General features: G+C 42.1%; 3 protein-coding genes across 5 annotated transcripts; 1 reads left to right on the top strand and 2 right to left on the bottom strand.

The window, feature by feature from the left end:
* Positions 1-1,948: 1,948 nt before the first annotated feature.
* On the bottom strand, positions 1,949-7,518 carry cnot9 (CCR4-NOT transcription complex subunit 9). Of its 3 annotated transcripts, none has more exons than XM_069698803.1 (8): positions 7,465-7,518; positions 5,959-6,144; positions 5,688-5,803; positions 5,208-5,317; positions 4,996-5,105; positions 4,664-4,762; positions 4,457-4,548; positions 1,949-2,679 (listed from the first exon to the last, which is right to left on the bottom strand). In XM_069698803.1, the coding sequence occupies exons 2-8, from the start codon at positions 5,998-6,000 to the stop codon at positions 2,511-2,513; spliced, it is 738 nt and encodes a 245-aa protein (XP_069554904.1). In that variant the 5' UTR covers positions 6,001-6,144; positions 7,465-7,518; the 3' UTR covers positions 1,949-2,510. The 3 variants fall into 3 exon arrangements, with proteins under 3 accessions (XP_069554904.1, XP_069554902.1, XP_069554903.1); XM_069698801.1 differs by lacking the exon at positions 7,465-7,518 and adding an exon at positions 6,707-7,184; XM_069698802.1 differs by lacking the exon at positions 7,465-7,518 and adding an exon at positions 6,976-7,184.
* usp37 (ubiquitin specific peptidase 37) lies at positions 7,190-21,242 on the top strand. Its single transcript, XM_069698800.1, has 24 exons — positions 7,190-7,345; positions 9,249-9,477; positions 10,579-10,729; positions 11,632-11,720; positions 11,818-11,933; positions 12,041-12,118; positions 12,411-12,499; positions 12,751-12,844; positions 12,927-13,082; positions 13,239-13,370; positions 13,688-13,811; positions 14,354-14,601; positions 14,742-14,859; positions 15,069-15,148; positions 15,372-15,536; positions 15,760-15,813; positions 16,068-16,215; positions 16,327-16,546; positions 16,822-16,988; positions 17,240-17,300; positions 17,557-17,672; positions 18,188-18,257; positions 19,020-19,158; positions 19,482-21,242. Exons 2-24 carry the CDS (start codon positions 9,304-9,306, stop codon positions 19,567-19,569), a joined length of 2,877 nt encoding a protein of 958 aa, XP_069554901.1. The 5' UTR covers positions 7,190-7,345; positions 9,249-9,303; the 3' UTR covers positions 19,570-21,242.
* LOC138621057 (endoribonuclease YbeY-like) lies at positions 21,235-24,838 on the bottom strand. Its single transcript, XM_069698804.1, has 4 exons — positions 23,922-24,838; positions 23,013-23,144; positions 22,703-22,771; positions 21,235-21,558 (listed from the first exon to the last, which is right to left on the bottom strand). Exons 1-4 carry the CDS (start codon positions 24,261-24,263, stop codon positions 21,463-21,465), a joined length of 639 nt encoding a protein of 212 aa, XP_069554905.1. The 5' UTR covers positions 24,264-24,838; the 3' UTR covers positions 21,235-21,462.
* Positions 24,839-24,846: the final 8 nt, after the last annotated feature.

Raw genomic sequence — 24,846 nt, 5'->3', positions numbered from 1 at the left:
TGTAATAGACTGAACAAAGACTGATAAAGGATTATGCTGTAGACCTTGGCACGATGCCACTGTTTTATTACACGGCCCACTCTAATGTGCAGTACTCTGTATTCCTGCAGTCGATCTCTGATTTACACATACCAACAGACAAATGGAAAACACCACTTTCCCCTTCCTCAGCCCAGTTTAGCTAATGTACTCTTCCATTTGAGAGGCCCAGACCTACAATATAATTACTTTAGCTACTTTTTTTTCCTTCATAAAAAGCAAACAGAAAAATACCTGCTGTGCATACTTAGGAGCATCTCCCAAAGGGATCCGATTTTCATCACAAATGGACGGCTGGAGCGAAGGTGTTTTTCCGTGACGCTCGATGTCCATTGCGGTTATTGACGATAGTGGGAGCAAACAATCTGTTAATGTGCCGATAAGAGGAAATGAAGGCTCATTATTGAAGTCTGAGCGGCTGTTAGAGGGAGCACTTAAGTGAGACACTCACAACAGGCTGACAAAGAAGGAACATTAATATTTTTAAAAAAAACTTTAAAACTTAAGACTGCAATTACCTCCAGTTAAAAATGATTCTCAGAAAACATGAAATTACTAGTGATCTGATCTGTCAAGCCAAGACTCAAATATGGAGTTAAAACAATCATGTGAGTTTTAACAGCATTACTTTCAATTTTTTAGTAATTTTATTAAAAAAAATAAACCCTGCTAGTTTCTACTGCAGGTTATCCACTTTCTCTTTGTTTGATATCTTCTTCAATGAAATATCTTTGGTTTATGGACTGTTATTGGGACAAAAGTTATCTAAAGTCATTGCTTTTGAATTTTCGTACTTTTTTCTGATTTACAGACTAAACAATAGAATGACTAAGCACATTAATATGATCTACGAACAGAGCCGATAGTTGCAGCCTCACTCAAATAAAACTGATGAAGTAAACCTTTTGTGTCACTCTATGGTGAAATATAGGCACCAAAGTTGGAAGTATTTATGACTCTTGCGGTGTGGTAATAATAATAATTTAAAAAAAATGCATGCCGTGTTGTTGACACAGTGATGTGTGTGGCGTGGTGGTGGGTACAAATATTGCTGAGGCGGAGCTCTTGACACGTCTTTGTGGGTTCCTTCTAAAACGAGCAGATCAGATATGTAAATGTCTCTAATCGGCCCATTGTGTAAATGTACGAGTGAATGGTTGTTTGTTTGTGTTTGTGTGAGATTAAGCCCCAACCACAGATCAGCAACTTGTCCGGGGTCTACCCCATCTCGTTCTCAGGGCATGCTGGGATAGCGTCCGGCCACCTGAACCCTACACAGATAAGTGGCTACACTGATGGGATGGTTGCATCGTTATGTGGGACCTCTAGACTGTGACTCATTTCATCATTATGAAATCACACCAACGGTGCACACACTCGGTGTCTGAAAAAGTTCTTAAAATATCAAATGTTAGACAAGAAAAGGCTTCCAGGAATATTTGAACGGAACGCTTTTTGTTTCTATTCCTACGAGACATGAGAAATGTCCTTCAAAATCATTGACACCGTGTTTCCAGTGAAAACGACTGAAACGTGTTCCTCTTACCGCATGTCAATAAGGACTATTAATATCCTAACCTGGGTGGGAGACCTGTTTATTTCTGAAATACCTTGAATAAATCCAGTGCATCTCCTGAGATTGAACCTGGAACGTAAAATCATCAAATACACTACCAGTAAAAAAAAAAAAAAAAAAAAAAAAAAATCCTGAGAAATACACCGCAACACTAAACTGCTTGTCATATCAGTGCACAGGTGCTTTGCAAAAGAGACACAAGCAGTCATATCAAAGATTTAAAAAAAAAATCTTATTTGAAACAAAAGAAGCAAGAAATAACAGCTGGAAGTGGAATGTTACAGAGTTACAGTGATAAACGGGAAGAGAGGAGCGCCGACAAACATCACCGGCTTCTTTATGTATTCGTAGTGAGGTACTTGGATTTATTCATTTGTTGTCGTTGCAGCAATAAATCTTTCATTTTGCTGCAATTCTTTCACATTTCTTTACCTATGGTTGTTAATTTTTTAGCAAAGTGTACTGTTCAAAAAAATACTGCTGTTGTTTTGATGGTGAAGTCAATTGTTTCACCGTAAAAAAAACAAAACAACCTCCATGAACATTTCTTCATCACAACTCTTTATCAACCAGTCATAAGGAGTTTTGTCCAAAACTGTTTATGTCAAAAGCAAATAACAGCCAATATATCATTATTGAATCTAAATTAAGTCTCAAATACCAATAATGGTTGTTTCTCTGTGGGCTTTTAAAAAAACAACAACATATTTGTAGGTGTGACAGTGGCCTAATGCCCAGAAGTAACATCTGTGGAAATTAACCAATCCAACAGCAAAAAAAAAATATCCTCCTCCATTATGTCCTTTACTTTTCACACAGTCTTAGCACCACATTTGGCAAAATACAAACTCTAGATAGCGAGTGCATTTGTGTCCACCGTGACTTCCCACCCCCGTCACTGAGGAGCCAGCGGGATGCCGCGAGCGTCGGTGACTTGGCCCTCCTGCAGGTTCTTGACCAGCTGAGCCAGCCAGCGTTTGGTGGTGGTGTCGTCCTTCAGCACCTGAGCGAAGGTGCTGTCCTTCAGCTGGTCGGGGAGACACTGACGCAGCGCCTCTCGGGCTCTGAGGGGGTGGGGGGAGCTGCGTGTCAATAAACGATGTACTGTAACAACATCTTCGTATATCAAGATCAAAGATTAAAAAAAAAAAAAAAATCATGCAGAGGAGAGGTTGTGCTTTAGATCGAGGCTATTCGCATGGCAACATTTTGAATGTTATTATGGAGTAAGGTGCCTGGCTGGATGCTGTTTCACTGTTGTCACAAATATGAAAATGGACCTGCTATAAGCACCTCGTGAAAAAAATTCTGTTTAAACCAATGTTGTTGCAATTTGCAACTGAAGAATGTTAATTTATGTACAATACACATCAAAATAAGTTTGTTCTTAATTAGTTTTCTCTTAAAAAAAACAACAACAAAGAGAGCCAATAAGAGTGTCATTAAACTATTAAACTATTGGATCAATAAGCAGCATCAGTACAAGTATCAGAGGAGCAGATTGTTTTGATAGCATCATAAACAGATGCAAACTGTTTTACTATGTTCATCTTGTATTTTAATGTCTGAAATTGATACCATAAAAAGGACGCGCATGATTAATCTACTCCATGTACTAATATATCTGTAAACGTTAAGAGTTAGGCGGCTATTTATGGAGGGTCTCTTTCCGCTTATGGATTATCATAGACTAGTCATAACTTCATGCATAAACTCTCTCCTGTAATATGCATTCGTGATATGCATTATTGATATTACTTAAAGGGTTACGAGGTCTAATGGAAAATATCTCAACTATCAGGCTGATATTGGTAAATGTCAATAAAACATGGGAGGGTTTCCGGGAGCATGTTGCAGAGGAGCAGACAGGTTTTCTTTCTCCATTTTTGACCTCAGAACGAGCTGCTCTGCTCTGAAGACCCAGAAGTGAGCGTACGATGCGACTGATCCATCGGTTTCACCTGCCGAGTTGCATTTAACATCTTGACATCTCGTTTGGTGAAGAATTCAGTTGCTGGGTGACAACTTAAAACTATCTGATTTAAATTTTAAGCGATGATTAATTGTCAACAAATAATTGCGATTTTGTTTTTCCTGTCAATTTTATGCCATTGTTACAGTATAAGTGAAATTATAGTTTGATAATATATCTTATGAAGAAGAAATGATTTATTGTCTGTGGTGTTTGGATTACCAACTAAATCCATGATGTTAATGTCAATATATGCTCATTTAAATGTGGTCAGTTGAACATTAGAAGTTAGGCGTCTTGTAATAAACAGTGAGTTGTGTTAATTCTCCAGTCATGTGCCAATAAACCACAAAAGAAAAAGGGTTTGCAACAAGATGACGACATTAAAAAGAGCACCAGTCAAACCTCAAGTGGTGGAAAATAACATTAATAGTGATGGAAATATTTCTGTTAGTTCCATCCAGGTATTTTTATATAGAGATGCTGGTGTTTCTGCAGGTTAATATTAGATTTCATAAAAATGTCATAAGTATAAAACTGCTTCTTTTCTTCTTTTTTTTTACAGCAATATAAAGATGAGAAGATTTGAAGCTTCATTGGAAATCCATCATTATTATAGAAATAAATTAATTGTTTAAATTAGCGGGCAGACATTAAGTTCTCACCACAAGCTGACAAACCATTTAACTGCCAGTCACTACAGTGTATCTAGGTCATGGCTCCTCCTAGTGGCAAAGCTGATGGTTGAATTCTTCAGTTACACTCTCCCTGGTCATGAGGGCCTGGAGCCGACATCAGAGAGATCATCACTCCTCAAGAGTTAAAAAGAAGTGACCACGAACGGTACCCAGTAAACACGGGAACTCTACCTGAGATTATCTGAGAGGCGAAGGTAGCAGCGAACGACGTGCTTCAGCAGACGGGCTGATGGTTCTTTGGAGAGCTGCAGCACCATTTTGCCCTGCGAAGACAACGATGAAGATTTGACATCTGACCTTCTCTTACAATGGATGACGTGTCACATGGTGCGGAGAGGCTGGACGATCAGATTCAGACATTTCTGAACAAACACTTACAAGAATCATGGCCACATGCGAGAAACGTTCATAAGTCTGACATATGTAGGCCAGACCTGTGTCGTCCAACAGTATCTTCTGCAGTATGAAAGTAGCAACCTGAGAAAAAAAAGAAAGGGAGAATAGTGAGATAAAGACACCATTTTACATTGTTGCCTGAAGACAGAGAAGGAAAAAAAATCAGCAGGTTGTGAGAGATCACTGGTACGTGATCTAATCTGACTTGATTCCTTCCAAGCAGGTGTGCGTTTCACTTTTATACCACCAGTCAATTTTTACTTTCGGAGTCAGTTAAGACTGTTTTTAAAAAAGCAGACTTAATAGTTAAGTACCGTCTTGGAGAGTTCACTCCCTGATTCCATGATGCGGAGACACAGCGGGATGATTTCAGTGGTGAGAAGGAAGTTAATCACTTCTTGCTCATCTGTTTTGACCAACGCACCTACAGCAAATACAGAACACTTCTATTAGCGCCCGTAATACACTTCAAACGATGAAGACAATTTGCCGAAAATAATGCTCAATCGACAGGATGAGAGTTTACCTATGACTCCGAGGCTGGTGAGTCGCAGGTACTCAAACGGCCGTGTTTTGCTCACGGTGTGCAGAAAAGGATAAAGGAAAAGAGGGATGTGAGCTGCGAGAAAAGCCGACCTGGTGAGGAGTGAAGAATTAAAAGCACTTTAATCAACGTGAACGAACTTAGAAAACACAATAAATATCAAACACAAGACATGAGCTAAAGTTTAAATGCCTACATTAACATGACATGCATCTATATCCGTGAAGAGAGAAAGGTAAAATATTTACATGTCAATAAAAAAATTAAAAAAAAAAAAACACATTGAAAAAGCTGTTAGTAACGTGTTGTGTCGGATTGGAAATGAGAGGAATTGATGACAGATGTAGTGGACATACGTCTACATCTTTGTGGAGAAGTAAATCTTCTCGCAGACTGTCATCACAAACAGAAAAAGCTACAAAAATAAACTGCAATTTTCATTTACAGCGAGCGTCCCATTACCGTGTCTCTGGGTGAGAGGCGACACACTGCAGAAGAGCCAGGGCATTGCACACTCTGTTAGACTGGTGAGCAGTGAGCGTAGGCGGGTTTATAGATGGGTAGATGTTCACAATTTCCTAAAAAGAAATAGAGAGACCAATTGATGGAGGAAACTTCTTACAACTTAATTTCATCACTCAACTCGTCCGGGCCGCGCAGCCGGTGACAAACAGATGAACAGCACCGAGGACACGTTCTGTGCTAGAGGCGGGCAAGGCGTTACGGGTCATACCTGCAACAGGGCAGCGATGGTGCCGCAGGAGTGCCAGAGCATCGGCGCCAGGTCTGGCACAGATTCCCGTTTCTTGCTCAGCTCCAACAAGGCATTTTCTCTGGTCTCTGGGCTCGACAACTCATTGATCCACTGGTAGATCTTCTCCCGGTCTACCTGGGCCAGGGCTGAGACGTTAGTTACAGCCTGTTAACAGGAAGGAGGTGGGGGGGAACAAAAAAAATAACAATTCAGTCATCTTCACCATCCAATTCAACCTCGGATACGTAGCGGATGCGATGGCAGGCAAAGAAAAATGGGATTATAAAATCACCACGAGACAAAAAGCACAGTGTGGTATCGCTTACAGTCATGATATCAAGGTCGTGGAAATAAAATGTACATCCAAATGTTTTTGCTGAATAAACCGTCAAAGTTTTACCGACTGTTAAGCCAATTATCTCACAGTCAAAAACACACATTTCTCCTCAAAGCGGGGATCCAAACACGTCGACGGTCCCGCGGAGGTCGCGACGTTTAAAACTACACGAAACAAGCCGCGCTGAACTTGGGAGGAAACATGAATGAACGTCGTAACGAGCACGGCGTGTTGTGAAATGTTCAGGAGGGTTAAGACGCGGTCTGGTGGTGTTGAATATTATGTTTTAAACAAAGAAACCGTGGGGGGGGGGGGAAGAAAAAGAAAAACAGGGGGCATGTGAAGACGGTTGGAGACGTCGTCGCCCTGAGAGCTGGTCTCGTTACTCACCGCTCCCGTCGCCAGCATTCTCTGAAGCTCTTTACGGTCTCCTAGTGTCGCTGAAAAAAAACAACCCTACTCGTGCCGGCTGAAGTGTGGGTCGAGGAGCAAACAAATGTGGGCGCGATACAACTAAAAGTTGGCGTAACGAAACGCTTCAGAGCGGACAGCTAGCCCGAGCTAGCCGCTAAACGTCTTGACAAACGAGGTCCGGCACGCGTGTACGTCAACATGACTTCAAGGAACATTACGTCATTGAAATAACAGAATATAAGAACCTTTAAAAATATAACTCCAGCTATAACACCGTCCAAACTGGCCGCTTACCATCAAATAACATAATCTTGGAGCGAGTTTTTTTTTTTTTTTTTTTTGTTAGCCGACGGAAGGCAACCTAGATACAAATAAGTCCCAGTATCGCGAGAACGAGGAGGGACGAAGTCTCGCTTATCATTTCCGTTGTGAATTTTCACATTCCCGCCATCATCGCGCAGTGCTGCGAGGCGTCGTGTGCGGGACCGCTGTCAACAACATACGGACCGGAGAGCAGGTGAATGCCGGCAAAACTAACTTTCTGCCCCCCGGAGGACCGACAAACGCACCTCGGTACTTTCTAAAGTTTGAAGACGAGCGCGTACCGTCCGCCAGGTAAAGATCTGCCCGGTTGTTCTCAAACCGAGACTCTTTTCTCTTTTTTTTTTTTCATCACCAAATTACAATCAGGCAAATTAGCTCGCGAGCTAGCTCCCGCTAGCCCGTTAGCCGACCTGCTAACGTCGGCCTCCTGCTCCCATTCAGCGGCTGCGGATGAGGAGACGACGTGACCCGCATCCCGGACATCCAGCTCGGCTGCTGTCACCCTGGCTATCTTCTTCTTTCTTCTTCTTCTTCTTCTTCCTAACTTCGGTGCTCTCCGCACTATTTGCGCGACTCGTTCCGTGTGAGCGACGTGAACCTTCACGGCTAGAAGACGCTCAAACGCGGGTCGCGGTGTGTCCGCGCACCGTCGCTCATCTCCGCCTGCCGCGAGGCGCATTTGACGGCTGGTGCAAACACGGCTGACCCCCCCACCTCCCTCCTCTCCCCCCTCCTCTCCCTCTGACTGTCAGCGGTGTGTCCCGTGTGTCCCCCGCTTTGTGAAACGCGCTCCTCTTCTTGTCCAAACTGTCCCGAGGACACGTTGTCTGTCACAACGAGCCGTTATTCTGCTGTTAGCTGTTGTGCTAACTTACGTGACGTCGGTTTGGGAGTTTGTTGTGACTTTTTTTTTTTTTTTTTTTTTTTTTTTTTTTTTTTTAGCGAAGCAGAAAAAGCTTTGACCGACGCGGTCTGTCTCATTTCGTTTATTCGGGTTTATGACCTTAATGACGTCATCTTTGCAGTTCATTTTTGGCTCGACAGCTCGTTTGTTTATTTCACCTTCATTTAAGTGATCCAGGACCGGGCGGCGACACAAATGAACCGCAAGTCAAACTGAACCGACAGGATTAAAACATCTCTCGGCAGCAGTAACACATGGCAATACCAGCATCACATCCCGACGACTCCCTGTCCTGCTCTTTCTAAATGGATTTAAAGCTTTCAGTTAAATCAAATCACGGTTTTAAAACGTGCTGCCGTCGAGGCTGCAGGAGTACCCAGATACCCTTTTCTTAATCTCTGAATAAATGTTTTGGTCCAGGCCACATGTAGAAGTCACGTTGACCGTGAAGAGTACAGTTCATCACACGTCTGTGTGTTTTAATTACCATGTATGTAACTACGGAGTAACGACAGGAATCACAATTCATCCATCCCCCCCGACGATTGAATATCTTTGTGTTTATTGAATAAGTTGTGCACAAACTTTAAAGCCAGTGGTGGAAAGTAACTAAGTCATGCAGCTGTCGACTACTACTCCACTACGCATCAGAGGAAAATATAAAACTTTTGTTTTACTCCACTACATTTGTCTGACAGCTTTAGTTACGAGGTCGTTTTCAGAGTATAGTCGTTCATACCCTTCCTGTCCATTAGAAACCATGCCAATGTTTCTGATAAACTAAAGGATTAAATCTGGAAAAAGGTCTCCTTCTTCTACCCAGAAGCTTATTTAGATTAAATAGCTTATTTATCTTAAATAGCCAAAGAAGCTATTTAATAACTTGGATTAGTTATAAAATGCAACATAACAAAACTGAAAACACTCGTTTTTCTGACCTCATGAAGAATTTACTTTTGAGAAATGTGTGATTTTTACAGGCCAGTGACGCTACAAATATATGTCCATGTCATGAATATGCTGCTTTGCTGTAGACTCTACTATACTTTAAGTACATTTAACTGCTAACTATTTTCACTTGCATGCCTTTACTTTGGTCAAGTTTTTAATCCAATATCTTTACTTGTAGTGGAGTATTTCCACAATGTGATATTAGTACTTTTACTTCAGTAAAAGATCTTAATACTTCTTCCACCTCTGGTTGAAGCACACTAGTTACAAATCTACTTTACGTAGACTGGACATTACTGCAGTTGTACTGACGCTGTTAATTTAATTTCTCCTGTGTAGGATTTGTTTAATCACAAGTCCCAGTCTCGCAAGTGCACCAACAGGATCGCAAGCCATGGCAACCGTAGTGCCCAAACTCTCCAGTGGTAGCGCTGTTAAGATCCGCCTTACCAGCATTGACCTGGGCACCACCAGATGGAAAGAGGGAACCTTTGAGATCTTGGAAAAGGACAACAAAATTAATCTCTGTCTAAGATTCAACTGTGGCGGAGCCTCCAAAACTTTCCAGGTATTTATTTATTTATATTTTTTTTACAGTTTCTAACACATTAAATAATACGTCTGATTAAATGATTTATCTGGGTCAGTGGCTCAGGAGATAGAGTGGGTGTCCATTTAATCACGGGATTGGTGGCTAGATCCACATGTCAAAGTGTCCTTGGGTGAGACACTTGTTATCAAAGTCCTCCTGATGGTCAGGCCGACACTTTACACGGTAGCTCACTGCCCTTGAGAGGCAAATTATATTCAAAACTTAAGTTAAGAAGGCACAAGACAGATTAGATCCTTCGCACTTAAGATGTATACCACATGAAGGTCTGAGGAATTCAAATGATTGACAGTGTGTGTATTTTTTGGGCTGTCTCTGTCTCGAAAATTATGGAGAAAGGAGTATAATATGAACAATATGGTAAAAACAGCGCAGCACTCTGAACGACAGATAGAAAGAAACCGTGCATGTGATTGACCCAAAACAGAAAAGTGTGACAGTAACATCTATCAGTAGTTTCCAAGGCGAGTAAAGAATTGAAAAGTGCCGGACTGGTGGAAGACGACACGATCTGACATTTCTAGAGAAGGAGTAAAGAGGAACGAACCCCTCGTTACTGTCATCACCGCAAAGCTTTTTTTTTTTTTTTTTTTGCACGTGTCGCAGTGTGACATCAGTCAAAACCTTGGTTGCACTTAAAATAGTACAGTACAAGTTTTAGAGGCTTGTCATCCGATTGTGCGGCAAATAAGCTGAGGCTCTGGACTGTAACCATGAACTGAACTGGATTAGAACATAAATCTCACTCATGGTCAAATGAGGTCAAATGTTTAGTTTTTGGCACTTTTGTAATTATCTCAACTGAGCCATTCATCAAACTTCAGTAGGAATTCTGGACCTGTGAATAATGTGGAAGTGACTTTGTCATGTTAGCTAATGAGTTGGCTGCTGGGCTATTGAACCAAAACACACTTGCTCACTAGGTCAGGGGTCCTGTGTAAAGATCTGAATCCTCTGAATGCCCGTGTTGTTGAGGGCAAAACATTTATAATAAATAATTTAATGAAGCTGCAAACATAATGCTAAATTGACTACTTTGAATTATTTTCTTGCCTTTAGCTGAACCAGAACGTGAAGAACTTTACCCAGAATCTGAACAGGATCATGCTGACGTTGAAGGACAACAGCGTCATCACGTTGGATAAGATGTCTCCGTCTTTGGTTCAGAAGACTAAAGATTACCTGGAAAAGTTGAAGCAGGGGAAGCCAGGTAATAACACCACTTCACATCTTCAGACTTTGCAAAGCTTTTTTGACGGTTCGCAGCGAAATATAAGCAAAAGATGGAAACCAAAGTTACACGGTTTTTATTGAGAATGTTGAACATATTAATGAGCTTTAATTCTGATGATCTTGCACAGCATATGCATTATTTTTTTTGTTGCGGCTTTGTTTGAGTTGTATTTCTCAAGCGGTGCTTTATGTGGCATGAAGGAACACTCGACCGAAGACTGTCGTGACTTTTGAACCACCGCCTTGTTTACTATACACTAAATATTTGTGAATGAACTACGATAGTGGACACAGAATGGCCAGATTAGAAGGTTAATACAAGCATTTTGTTCAGTTTGATTATTTCTCGTCCGACACTGCTTTGCGTCTTCTGTTGTTGCGTCCTGTTCCTTTTGTTCTTCATGTTGTACTCCTGAGCTGAGTGCTTACTGTCCATCTTGATACAGAGTTTAGTTTAAAGAACGTGGGAACATCTTAAACAGGATAGGAAACTCTTATTTCTGCTGATTTTATACTTATTTGTGAAAATGTGTCTATATTTGCTTTTGTTTTGAATAAATAGCGGTATGTTTTGAAATCATGATGAAATGGCTGCAGCGTTTTAAATGACTATCAGGAGAATTCAATGTCCAGTGTAGCACTGCTCAGCTGTACTGGAAAAATATGAAAATGACAAAAGTTCGAAGATGCAGCTCTTTATCGCTCTTGATTCATCTGCATTATGGCGACCAATGGGATTTTGTATTTAGAAATGCCGCAATGAACTAGTATCACCGGAGTAGTTACAAAATGCAGGTAAAAGCAAAACGAAACAGTATTTTTTTCATGTTTTCTTTCCCGAGTCATTATCGTTTTTTTGTTGTTGTTGTTGTTTTTCAGTTTTAAAATCATCCCACGGAAGTGCGAACTTCAGCGTGCTCGGGAACCGATCTGTGAAAAATGAAACCAACCCTTCAGGGGAGAGGCAGGTGAGCATCAACACAGAACAACAGTTTCATCCTGAAAATATTCAGACAAAGGTACGCGTACGGTTCAGTTAATATTCAGACTCCAAACACGTTTCAGACCACGCCGAGGCGGCAGAGTGCAGAAGGACGGGAGGACAGCACACCGCGGAAACCTCTGGGCAGCCCGAGCAGAGCGACCTCCACTCCCACTCGCACCGGACTGTCTGAGAACAGGTGTGGTTGAAATTTATATTGGCTTCTGTTTCACTAGTTTATGACACAGAATGGAAGGGTCAGTCCAGCTTGTAAATTATTTATTATTTCTGTTACTGTTGTTTCAGGAGTGAAAAGAGAAAGCGACTCCTGAACTCTGAAAGTGACCTCACTGAGGACTACCCCAAGGAAAATGACTCCTCCAGGTAACAGCAACCGACACTGGCCAGACTGAATTGTAGTGGCGCCGGATGCAAATAGAATCACATGACTTCAGCAGCCTTTGGTCAGAACTGTTTGCTCGGGTTTTTACTATGGTTTTTTTTCCCCCGTTAATCTCGTGGTAAGAGATATAATACAGTCAAATAACTGTTATTATATATGTGTAGCCGCTTGACAAAATGGAAACCATTTGTGCCAGCAATGTGCCAACAAAGAGTTTATTTTGACCCAATAAATATATTTAAAGTCCCAAAAATATATATCATTTTTTTCCAGCAACAACAAAGCCACTTCAGATCCTTCCAGGAAGTTTCTTCTGAGCTGCAAAGAAAAGCTGAAGCAAACAGAGGAGAACAGGAGCTCAGGTAAACTTCATCCGCAGCTTAGTAGCAACGCCATCGGCATAATATGCACTTAATAGCCATAATAGGCTGTTGTTTGTGTATTCATGCACATATTAGACTTTTTTTTAAACTCCATCTTTACAACTTATGTGCTTTTGTGTGTGTGTGTGTTGTTGTATTGATTTTGTTTTACTAGAACCAGTAAAATGATTTGTTTGCCTTTAGTAAATTATGAGGCCTTGGATCGATTTTGTTCTCCGCCTTCCCTGTAGCTCCACTGAGTTCAACTCCCCTTCAGCCAGCGTCCTTCTACGGCAGCCGATCTGTGACTAAAGACTACAGCCAGAGCCACTCTTTCCTGGACAGGTGAGTATCTGAGGTCCCGGTGAGGTTCGCTAAAGCCTGTGATTAACACCTGTATGATCGTTACTGCTAATATTCACCTTAGGCCACCCAGCACGGCGCAGACCACCACAGCCAAGAGAAGCCTCATGCTGCCCAACCACGCCACCCCGTTCAAGAAGGTGCGACCCTCTCTGGACTACGGCGGCTGGAACAAGCAGAGGCCATCCACCCTGGCACAGCCTCAGCCCCCACTGCAAGGGTAAGAATAAGCCCCACTAAATGGGACCAGATATTTGGTTAGCATGTATTTTGGATCTAATATAACAGAATGAAAGGGAAATTGGAAGAAGAAGCTGTCGCTGCCGTTTACGATGTCATTTCCTTTTTTCTTTTTTTTTTTTATCAAACATCGCAGATTTTCCAATCTGGGCAACACTTGCTACATGAACGCCATCCTGCAGTCTCTCTTCAGCCTTCCCTCCTTCTCTAATGACATGCTGAGGCAGAGCATCCCCTGGAAGAAGGTGCCCATCAACGCATTGCTCAGGTACAGTATTATACTCATTCATCTCGTGTGGGTAGAGGTAGATTAAAGGGAGGAATTATGCTCCAGTATATCTTGAGGTTATTTAAGTGACTACAGGATTGTGGTCTTTTCACAAATATGTGTTAAAAAAATGTTGAAATAAAAACTACAAAATCTGTGAAATCACTCTATAAAATGCCTTAAAAAAAACAACAACCGTAGAACATTTGTTCTTAATGCTAAAGGATGCCCTTTTCAAGACATGTTTATCAGAGCCTGTAGCAATTTTGTGATACTTAAACGTTCGTAAAAGTGCGTTGTGTCGTCACTCCTTGCAGGCGTTTTGCTCACCTCATGGTCAAAAAGGATGTGGGCTGTCCGGAGACCAAAAAGGACCTCTTGAGGAAAGTGAAGAGTGCCATCTCCTCCACAGCTGAGCGCTTCTCTGGAAACATGCAGAATGTAAGATCTCCCACCAGAGTCGGGTGTTCAGACTAGTGGTGCAATACAGACACGTGAAAAGTGCAGCTGGGTATATTTTTGACATCTTTGAGTTGAGCTTCACTTTGAGGGAGCCGCTGTGGAAAACGGTGGCAGATGTAAAAAAAAAAAAAAAAACTACCTCTAAAATGTACCAAATAAAGTTTGCACACACATGTCCAATATAAAGTATTCACTATAAAGCTTTATAAAACGTGCCATCTGTTGCAAGACTCCTTGTTCCGGTTGTGGCTGAAGATTATTTATGACTGCAGCTGTATGTTTGGAGCCATTGTCATGCTGCAGTGGGAATTTGAGATAAATTAGTCACCAGTTTTCTGTAAAAGAAAAGAAACTTAGGAGTCCAAAGCATTTTTAAATGTTTGACTGTAGATTTGAAGAAGCTTTGTATTTCATAAAATCTGTTATTTTTCCTCTCGTTTGACCCCTGTTTGTAAACACAACGCGACAAATCAAAGTCACCTTAAAGAAGTGATTTTCACTGTTGTCTTAAATCTCATCAGGATGCTCACGAGTTCTTGAGTCAGTGTTTGGACCAGCTGAAGGACGATGTGGAGAAAATGAACAAGAGCTGGATGAACGATGTCGCCGCCTCGTCGTCGTCGTCGTGCGAGAACGGTCAGGAGGCGACGGCAGCGTCATCGGCGGGCAAGGTGGAGCCGGGCGAAGAGGTGGACACCACCCGCATCTACACCTGCCCCGTGGCGGTCAACATGGAATTTGAGGTCCAACACACCATCACCTGCAAAGGGTGAGGCCTGTCTCCCCCGTCCATCATCTGAAGTTATCTCGGCAATAGATCCCTGTAATGCATCTGTGAAAACTCTCCGCGTGTCTCTCTTTGGCGAAGATGAAGAAACGTTTGTGATGTTTTTTTGCGTTGTGTCTCAGCTGTGGCGAGGTGGTGACCAAGCGAGAGCAGTTCAATGACTTGTCCATCGACCTGCCGCGCAGAAAGAAAACCCTCCCGCTTCGCTCCATCCAGGATTCTCTGGATCTGTTTTTCAGGGTGAGTCTTCTACATCAACAGGCTGTTAAACATCAATTCTGATAAAACATTTTTTGATTTATTCATCTTAAGACTGCTCTCCAAGCTTTTTATTGAATGTAAAATAAAAAATAAAAAAAAAATCTCTGTATGAAACAAGGCAAACAGCCCTCATCTATATATATTTCAAAGTGTAATAGCAGTTGTATTTTTTTTTTTTCCTTTGACAGATGGAGGAAATCGAATACTCGTGTGAAAAGTGCAACGGCAAAGCAGCAACTGTAACTCATAAATTCAGCAAACTACCCAGGTATCTACACTCAGACGACTAACATGGAAGACATGCAAAATACAGACACTCCCTATTAATCAGCAAAAGCACACATCATTGCAAATATGATTTTAGATGCTGCGTCGCAACAATCAGAATCACAACCAACACATCAAAAAACGACTAAAACTAAAAGGAGCGCTTAAAATTAAACAAAGAAGCTATTTGGTTTTAAAATGTGATGGATGCTGTCTCCCCACAGGGTGCTCATCCTCCACCTGAAACGGTACAGCTTCAACGCTCAGCTGTCTCTGAACAGCAAGCTGGGCCAGCAGGTGGTGATCCCGCGGTACCTGACCCTGCTGTCCCACTGCACCGAATCCACAAGACCCCCCATCGCTCTCGGCTGGAGTTCCCAAGCCTCCGTGTAAGACATAACAAACACATTAAAAGAAAATGTCACAAATACAACAAACTAAGCTTTTCACACACTGTTTACCTACATGTAAAGCTGTTGAGTAATCTCGTAGGGTTTCATGTTAAAGTTCTCTGACTGACCTGGACCGTATTAACTACAACTCGACTGGCTAAGAGATGATGGCCAAAAAAAACAATTTGCCGTTTAAAGGTTTTCTTTTTCTTTCTTAAAGTTCCAGAACACTCAAAACGTCACAGTCGGTCAACTCCTCCACATTACCTCTCCGGTAAGAACTGCAAAAAAAATGGAAATAATCATGTCAAACAGAAAACAGTGAAAAAAAAGTAGTATTTAATTTAAGCTGGGAAAAATAGGTCCCCCCCCCCGTAAAACTGAACTTTTAAGTTGCTGCCATTTGTTCTTTGCTCCCCTTTGATGTGTTGTGTGTAATCTGCCACATATTGCATGACTAGCTAAGACGGAGTCATTAGTTTTCTACTTTTGGCTTGTAAATTTGATTACTGAACTGTGACTGTGTAGGCGGATTGGAGGGAAGGTGGCCAACTCCAGCTGCACCTCGATCCTCGTGGACTCCGACTGTGAAGAGGAGCCCAACAGAAAGGTGAACGCGAGCCGCAAGCGACGCCTCAGCAGCTGCCTGCCCGATGACGACGAGCGCCCAGAAGAGGTGAACATTTACTTTTATCTCTTGGACATTTATGTTTATGCCCCCTTTTTTTTTTTGTCTCTGTCGCTGTTGTGATACAGTTTATGTGTTTTTCTTGTGGTTATTTTTTAGAGAGGACCACCGATGGACTCGGCAGACTTCAGCGGCATTAATGACGATGAAATGCTGGCAGCTGTGCTGGAGATGAGTCGCCAAGAGGCCAGTTTCTCTGCGCCGCCTCCCCTGGAGGACGAGCCGACCAGCAGCCCCGACACGGGGTTTGGTGACACGGATGCCCACGACCTGGCCTATCACACAGACCTGCTGGAAACGGATAGCAAACAGCCTGCAGGTATCCCAACATCCTGAGGTTAATACAGTCAGGAGATGGGGATTCATTAGAGACGGATTGTACGAATGTAGCATGGGAAAAAAAATGTTGTTTTGCAAATACACAAAGCTTAAATCAATGTGCCTTTTGACATTCATACAAAGGCTAGGTTGCCTAAAATATTATGTCATAAACAAGGTCAAATTCAATTAAAGCTCAAGTATACGATTGTGGGCGAAGGTGTCGTGTAGAATTGAAGGATTAAGTGACTAAATGTGCGTGTTGATCTTGTGTAGATGTGCTGGATTCCCTGGACTTGACGATGGATGAAAACAAGGAGAACCAGACTCCGGAGAGTGTGCAGCAGCAGGGGGAGCTGGACTGGGTTCAGCAGTACAGTCTGGATCAGGAGAGGGAAGAACAGGAGCTGCAGCAGGCTTTGGCCCAGAGCCTCCAGGAGCATGTAAGACCAAAGACCATGTGACTTCTGCTTTAAAGAAATGACGAGTTGCAACGTCTTTTTCTCCCATCCTAATGACTAATGTTGACGGTCCAGTCTGAGCTGATGTTACATTATAGTAGTTCTTTTCTTAATCTTTAAAACGTTGTCGTCCACACTGACTCGTGTACTTAATGAGGAAGTAGACGTTCAAAACCCAGCAGACCTGAATGAAAATGAAATGAGAATGAATCCCTTTTCTTCGCCACATCCAGGAAGCCCAGGAGATGAGAGAGGATGATGATCTGAAGAGGGCCACTGAGCTCAGCTTGCAAGGTATTCACCGAAAGTTATTTTGCTCGTCAACAAGCTGGTCGTTTCTACGTGTGGTCTCCTGACACTCCCACACAAACACCAGTTTTTGGCTGAGCATCTTTGGTCGAACAAGCACCACTGGTTTTGCAGCAGTTTTGGCCACTACCGGCACCAGTCAGCTGGCAGCGGTGCAGACATGTTACACAGTGGTGGAGGCGGTCAGTCAGAAAGGAACCTTAAATGTTTAAGGATCTGCTCTCCCCTTGTCGACCAACAGAGTTTAACAACTCTCTGCCGGAGCTGCTGGGCTCCGACGACGACTCCGGTAACGAAGACGTGTTGGACATGGAGTACACGGAGGCAGAGGCCGAGAACCTGAAGAGAAACGCTGAGGTGCTTCTTGTCCTTCTTTAAGATTCATTCATGTTCAATGGTCGTGATCATAATAATAATAAAAAAAAATACTAATTGTTGATTTACTCTTTTTCTACAGTTGTGTACCAACATACTGAAGTAAAAAATAGTTTTTGTATGTAAGAACTAGTCTGGCTCAACATGTCTGCTTTGGTTTTGTAACTACTAATAATTTACAGGATATTTTCCACAGTTAAACATAGAAAAGCTTAATTTAAATAATTGACAGTTAAATATTAAGGTATTTGATTTATGCATTAAATAGCGTTAAAGTCATTTGGTTATTTGTTAGTCCACAAAAGGTCTAAAGTCCAAGAAAGCAGCGGGCACGAAATAATAGTGGACGTTCCAACAGCTTGCACTGTGTGGCGATACGCTCTTGACTGATTTAATATTGTATTGATTCTTTACTTAGTGTGTGTTTGAAGGCGTTTCTGTGATATCATGTCTCCACATGAGGATTAACGGAATAATCTCCCCTCGTATATCCACAGAGCGGAGACTTGGCCAATTCTTTCAGACTCATCAGTGTTGTCAGTCACATCGGGAGCAGCTCCTCTTCTGGTGAGCACTTGTTTGCCCGCATTGGTGCCGAATCTTTTTCTCAAACCACGTCACAGTTCACCGGTTTACACACGACGCTGCTGCGTGGAAAATAATTCATTAACGTGCTCCAAAATCTGATCAGCGTAGCGCGGTGGTCGTAGATGAGCTCACCGCCTCTGGCGGCAAACCAGAATGTCCGCACAGCCGGTCTCGTGGCACCGCAGCTGTCGTGACCCTGTGTTGTGCTTCATTTTTGACAGATGATGTACGGCTCATAAAATAATGACTGTTGGAGGAGCTGGTGTTCACGAAGCATGATAACATTTCTCACTGCTCTCTCTTCAGTGACAAATACTAAAAACTGATTTTGATGTCTCGTGTTTAGAAAAAGCTCTCGTCTGTAATCGGTTGTAAACACAAGCTAACTGCAGTTTTTAAATGTATGAATCATTGTCTGTGAACATGTAACCTCTTCTTTAATGACAGTACTTGTTACTCTGTACTACTTGTAATGTCTCCTTTTGGATGTTGTAGTTTGGACGCAATCGTCGTTCAAACCACTGAAACAGAGATTTGATATCAGCTGTTCACACCTGGTGAAATAATGGTTAAATGAATACAGTCCTGGTCCTGTAAAAACAGACGCAGCTGGAGAAACCATCACAAACCAGCTTTAAATTAGAGAGCAGTCACTTGTGCTGATTGACTTTGAGTCTGGTTGATTGATGTCCTCGCTTTAAACCGCCCCGCACTCCGTCTGTATCTGTTTTCCCACCGTAGGCCATTATATCAGCGACGTGTACGACATGAAGAAGCAGTCGTGGCTGACCTACAACGACCTGGACGTGTCTCGCACGCAGGAGGCGGCGGTGCAGCGAGACCGCGACCGCAGCGGATACATCTTCTTCTACATGCACAAGTGAGTTGACGGAAAGAAGAAGAAAAATAACCAAATGGGTGTCTGGAAACAACTTCTCTCTCCTGTTTGTGTGGAGTACATTTAATATGCCCAAATGTTGAAGACCATCCTCTTTCATCTCGGGTGTGTGGGGTTTGACTTTCATATCGCGTACGTGAATGGAGGTGGTGTTGTTGTTGTTGTTGTTGTTGGTGGTGGGCGTGTTTTCGGTGATGAATTGTGAGTTTACACAGGAAACGCTGCCTGCTGATCTTTGTAGTTTGACGTGAACTGGCTGTAACCCCTCCCTCCCCCCTTCCCCATATCACCGCGTGTGCCCTCAGAGACATGTTCGAGCAGCTGTCTGAGATGGAGCGATGTGGAGGCAGCGGCTCTTCGGAGGCGGGGAGGAACGTCCTGCAGCCGCTCTGAGCGCTCTCGTCCTCGGACAGCCAACGCTCTCGTCCACCGCCGATCCGCGGGAGATGAAGCCGACCTGCGAAACAACCTTCAGTACTACCGACTGCCGTCCTTTCTCGGTCGTCTGCAGGCACTCGTCGTCCTCGACCGGATCGCTGCACGCCAGGCTAAAAACCAACACCTGTCGACGCCCACACAGGTGATAAACTGTTAAGACTCTTTAAGATACCAGAAAATGCAGTTACAAATGTTCAGTGGATCAAATTTTGCCTCCCGTGTTTTTGGGGCTGGAGTTTTTTTTTTTTTTTTTTTTTTTTTTTTTTTTTTGGTTCTTTGCTTTGATTTTATCAACCGTTTTGTAAAAAGTTTTCTTTGTTTCTTAATTAATACACTTCTTCTTTAAAAGCAGACTTTCACTTAAGAACTATCAAAGACCAGATGCTACTGGTGCTTTGTGGATTGTATGTTTGCAGACCCTTTATTTCCCATATAGACTAAAATAAAGATATATTCTATGTTGGAGCATAAGCTATTATAGAGTTAGAGGGTTGTTGTATTTAGCGGGTACATTTTTGGTGCAATATTTATGTTGTGGCACGAACTGGCCAATTCAAATCAGCTTTCTGTCACTGTGTGGATGTTTTCCCGGTTGCTTTGTTTTAGTTTTTTTGTGCTTGACTTGTTGCCACCCAATTGTTTATCTCCATATTTTAGAGATGTGAATGGAATCTGTCTAAACTATTTTTCTCTGTCGGAGCCCACTTCATTCTTTTTTGTGGAGTTTTGACCTTGTGCCTCCCAAGAAAAAACTTTTTTTATAAACATGTACACAAGCTTTACTTTGAAAGTCGCACCTCGTTGTTTTTGAATGTTTGTCGAACCTAAACGATGTGTTAAGTCAGATTTTCTTCTATAAAAAGCCAACAGATTTTTCTATTTATTGCAACATAGGGTTGATTTTTATCTGAATTAGCCCGAGATAAGCCACAGCAAATAGAGGTCATTACTACCAGATCACCAGGAAAGCAAGCTATAGCATAAATGTCTTTTTATTTCACCACCTGTAGGGGCAGTATACAGTATTTACCTCTATGCGAACCCTGTTCACCTACTTCCTGTCAGGCATGTTTGCTTACACAGTGGAATATGTGGGAGTATTGTTCGTCCTGTACCACACACGGGCTGTAAATTTTTATTTTATTTTCCCGTTACCACTGTAAAAATTAAATCACATTAAATATGCCACAAGTGATGTCCAACATTAAAAATGTGGTGTCAGACATTATCCAAGCACACCAAATTATTTCCTAAAATTTGCATAAACTAAACAGTAGTCAGTGTAGACCAAATGTGACTTATGACCCAGGCCTATATAGTTGTTTTTTTTGTGTTTTTTTTAGGAAGTGTGCACTATTTTTAGCTGACTTCCTGGAAGTACAGTTTGCTGTTGTCGGTTATCATGGACAAAAGTTACTCAAAGTTTTTTGTTTTTTTTCTTTCCGAATGTCCATGTCTCATTTCCCTTTCTGAAAACTTTTGTGCTTACCTGAACCTCCTGTCCCCAAATGCAGTGTAAAGAGGGTGAAAATGTATTTGTGAAGTGAGAATGAACAGCTTTTTCTACCCTTCATACACAAGTGACTCTTCCTAAAGCAGATTTTAATAAAAATATTCCAGTGAAAGTACACAGATGTTGTTTTATTTCATGTTTAAAACGTGTTACACAAAGTCTTAACTTCCAGGTGATTCAAGTACTTAAAAAAAAAAAGAACGGCAGCGGGCGAGACGAACGCTGTCAGTGTCCTCATACTTGTTTATGAACCACAGCAGTGAAACAGCAGCTTGAAGCACCGTGAACTCCCAGCGCAGAGTTTTATCTGCAGAGTTCGCAGGGAGGAGTCGGCGTCACCTGTCCTGACCGCATCTCTTCATCAGGGGCTCCAGATGTCGGCCTGTCAGTCTGTTGTACTCACTAAGAATGTACTGTTCCCTCTGCAACATCTGGAAACAAACATGTGCATATGATCGTTCAGATGTCTGTGAGATCGTAGTTCATACATTCATATAGTGCAAATATTCAGTTTGAGGGGAAATAAGCCTCCATTCAGATCTTAAAACAATTGTTTCACACTTATATATATAGTCTGTGCTGTGGTTTGTATGTGAGCTAAAATTTAATTAAACAAACTGAAATTAAGAGATAAATGAAAAAAAAAAGAAAAAATACACTGACAATTATTCAGTTAAAGGGAAAGTTTACCCAAATTTCATGGAGCCACTACTTCCAGTGGTATCTTGCCATCCTTTTATCTTGTTTGTTTTGCAGTCAGAGCCTGACAGATATAACGGCTGGCCGATTTCACAGCTACATCGGTATTGGTGCATATGTTGGCCGATGTGAAAACCTTTTCTATAACTTAATGCAGAAAAACATGCTTCGGGTAAATGAGGACTTGTTCAATTTTAAATTGTTATTTATGAACATTAAATTCCCAGTGACGTTTACTGTTTCGGTAGCCTGGCTCTGCCTGGCTCAGCTTCAGTCTGTGCTCTTGACGATAGTCTGAAACCGTGTTACGGTTCGCTCGGTCGCTCTGAAGGACGGACCAGTGAGTCACTGACCCCCTGAATGATGTCGAAGTAGTTCCAACAATGATGCTGCTGCTGGAGTTTCGGCACTCAAATATTCATGCAGTGAATTTTTTTGTCTGGTAATATTAGATATTTTTGTCACAAGTGTTTCATAACCACATTTGGGAGATCATTATAAAAAAAAAACGCGCGCTTATATAAACTATATACAGAATGTATAGATAAAGATTATCAACTGATATGTCAACATCAGAAGTTTTTGTACTGGTCCCACAAATCCAGCATCACTCCTGCTCTTTTAGAAATATTTGCCTTTCAGATATTTTTAGTACTCTCAGCTTTTTTAAAACATAATACATTTGAATAATTCAGCACCAACATCTCTTTTCCAAAACTGTCCCAAATTCCTTGGCATGACTCACCAACCTGCTGTGAACATTTCTAAGTGGAATTACTTATCATAATATCAAAGAATAAGTCTATCTATTAAGACCGATGACGATGTCCTTATGAAGCTCCATGAGAAAATGTCTTTCCCCATAAACTTACAAACCTCGGTCCATTCTTCCTCCGTCTCATGCCTGTAGCCCAACAGGTGACAGATACCGTGAGCAGTGACAACCTGAGACGAGACGAAAAGAGCGGAACAATTCATCAATAACAGCAAATGACATGACTGTAGTCATTTGTAAGCAGTGGCAAGTTACTCGGGACATAGACAGGATGTCTAAGTTAAAAACATGAATTACTGATTCATTTACGATTCTTTTTTAACTAAATTATCCACCACCTTGTGGGAGCTGGCAAACTTTGACCGTAGACCCAATACGTGAGAGACATTGTTCGGTGTTGCAGCTACTCACAGTAAGAACACCGTGCAGGTCGAGAGACTCCTCCCGACACTGCTTCATCACAAACTCCACCCCGAGGAAAACGTCCCCGAGATTCAGCTCATCTCTGTAAAGAGGAGAAGGCAGCTTACCAGGTCTCAGGTCCTGAAAACACAAGGAGCTTTTTAAGGATGGTTGCCGATACCAACGTTAAGTACATGCAGTCTTTGTTACTCGTAATGATCGGGACGACGGTTCTTAAGACGGACGGTTAGATTTGTATTGTTGAAGCACTCGAGCTGTCACAATTGTGGTTGACGTCCCCAAACATAGGACACCATTGCTTTTAAGCTTAATATCTAATTAATGATGGCATTTCTTTCAGAAGACCCACCACAACACTGACCAGAAGGAGTGAATTTGGATAATGACACCGTAACAACTTGTGGGAAACATTTATTGACTTTGTATTTCCAGACAGAAGTTAACGCTTTTTGAACGGCAGTCTATTGAAGCCAGAGGTTTAGCTTTAAACCAGCCCCTAGTGGCCCTCGGTGGTATTGCACTTTATCCATTTCCAACTCATTTCGGACAGTCTTTCGCGCTAGTGCGTAGGTGCAATTTTATCAGCTTCTCATATCCGCAGAAATGTCTATTTCACATCGATGCCGATATTTCATTGGAAAGATGATATCATCTGATACCAATGACAATCATTGTGCATTTCTTTGATTGGAGAATTCCTAGTATAAAGTGGTAACCCTATCCCATTAGATTGTGGTGATTGGTTTGCCATTTTTATTGAGAAAAAAAAAAAAAAAAAAAGCCCAGTCAAAGACAGAGCAGCATGTCAGTAAAACACTTTAAATAAACAGGTGGAAGTCGAAGAATTGATAGTTTTGCTGTCATTTTTTATTTTTTTTTGCAAGCAGCCATATTTACCTCGTAGAATGGAAACGAGAGGACGTCCGTGGGCAGATTTTTCTTCCTGTAAATGTTATTAATTTGCTGAATCCTGCGGTTGTCCACGCAGATGACACCCAGGTCAAACTTCTGGATGCCCAGTATGTGTCTCAGCGTGTCGACGTCTCGGCGCAGCCTGGCGCGTCGAAGAGGCACCACCTTCTGGAGGTTCCGCAACACTACTCCCATTTTAAACCTCACCGTAAAAAGAGCAGGGCTTTCCGATAATGTCGACACATAAGTGAACGTTAAGGCTGACCCGACCTCCGGCGACGCGCGGACAGAGTGATTCTTAGGCGGTAAATTTACGAGCGATACCATTCAGAAGAGGCAGAATTCAAGGTGACGCGTATCAAAATGTAGTCCTTCAAAACCGACAGATTACGGGTTTTTTTTTCCTGGCTTGTCTAGGAGTGATAATAATAGTTGGTACAAATATTCTCTCTGTTAAGGAAAGCTGTGGTTTGTCTGTTCAAGACCTCCTCGAGAACCGGTGACTATTCCGGAACCGAGTTTACCATTGAGCGGGGACCACGAGATTTGTCGGACCGGAACCGGATGCAGGGAAATACGGGAGCCCAAAAAAAAAAAAAATCAACATGCTATAAACACAAACTGTGAAAGGTGAGGGCCTTTTTTTTTTTTTTCTCTCGCGTGAGCGTTGCAGAGTTTTTCTATATCTCCCGGATATATTTTTGTTCTGTTAATATAACAACTTTCAGAGCAATGAAACGTAACTTTTATCCATGTTTGTGGTGTTAGCCGATGCTAGCAGCCGAGCTATGCTTTTATATTCGTTCCTGCCTTCGTGACGATTTGCCAGATTTTAACCGGGAAAAAAAAAAAAACAGAGCGACAGGAACAGCGTTACGGATTTTGGCTGTTTGAATGTTTGGATAGACAC

The sequence above is a fragment of the Brachyistius frenatus genome, unplaced genomic scaffold (assembly GCF_029030835.1).
Source record: "Brachyistius frenatus isolate BFR_SWC_R1_liver_20210118 unplaced genomic scaffold, ASM2903083v1 Contig_28, whole genome shotgun sequence".
Lineage (NCBI taxonomy): Eukaryota > Metazoa > Chordata > Actinopteri > Embiotocidae > Brachyistius > Brachyistius frenatus.
Note: the sequence above shows the minus strand (reverse complement) of the source record. Positions and strands in the feature narration are given on the sequence as shown.

What these genes read in the sequence shown, in the direction of transcription:
- LOC138621057 (XM_069698804.1), bottom strand. Translation starts at nt 24,263, where the DNA reads ATGGTATCGCTCGTAAATTTACCGCCTAAGAATCACTCTGTCCGCGCG. An exon ending in TCTCGTTTCCATTCTACGAG is followed by an intron (nt 23,145 to 23,921) that starts GTAAATATGGCT and finishes TTGTGTTTTCAG; the next exon opens with GACCTGAGACCTGGTAAGCT. An exon ending in CGGAGGAAGAATGGACCGAG is followed by an intron (nt 21,559 to 22,702) that starts GTTTGTAAGTTT and finishes GTTTGTTTCCAG; the next exon opens with ATGTTGCAGAGGGAACAGTA.
- usp37 (XM_069698800.1), top strand. Translation starts at nt 9,304, where the DNA reads ATGGCAACCGTAGTGCCCAAACTCTCCAGTGGTAGCGCTGTTAAGATC. An exon ending in ACCCTTCAGGGGAGAGGCAG is followed by an intron (nt 11,721 to 11,817) that starts GTGAGCATCAAC and finishes AACACGTTTCAG; the next exon opens with ACCACGCCGAGGCGGCAGAG. An exon ending in CACTGAGCTCAGCTTGCAAG is followed by an intron (nt 17,301 to 17,556) that starts GTATTCACCGAA and finishes GTCGACCAACAG; the next exon opens with AGTTTAACAACTCTCTGCCG.
- cnot9 (XM_069698801.1), bottom strand. An exon ending in GCCTCTCACCCAGAGACACG is followed by an intron (nt 5,318 to 5,687) that starts GTAATGGGACGC and finishes ACTCCTCACCAG; the next exon opens with GTCGGCTTTTCTCGCAGCTC. An exon ending in GGAGTGAACTCTCCAAGACG is followed by an intron (nt 4,763 to 4,995) that starts GTACTTAACTAT and finishes TTTTTTTCTCAG; the next exon opens with GTTGCTACTTTCATACTGCA.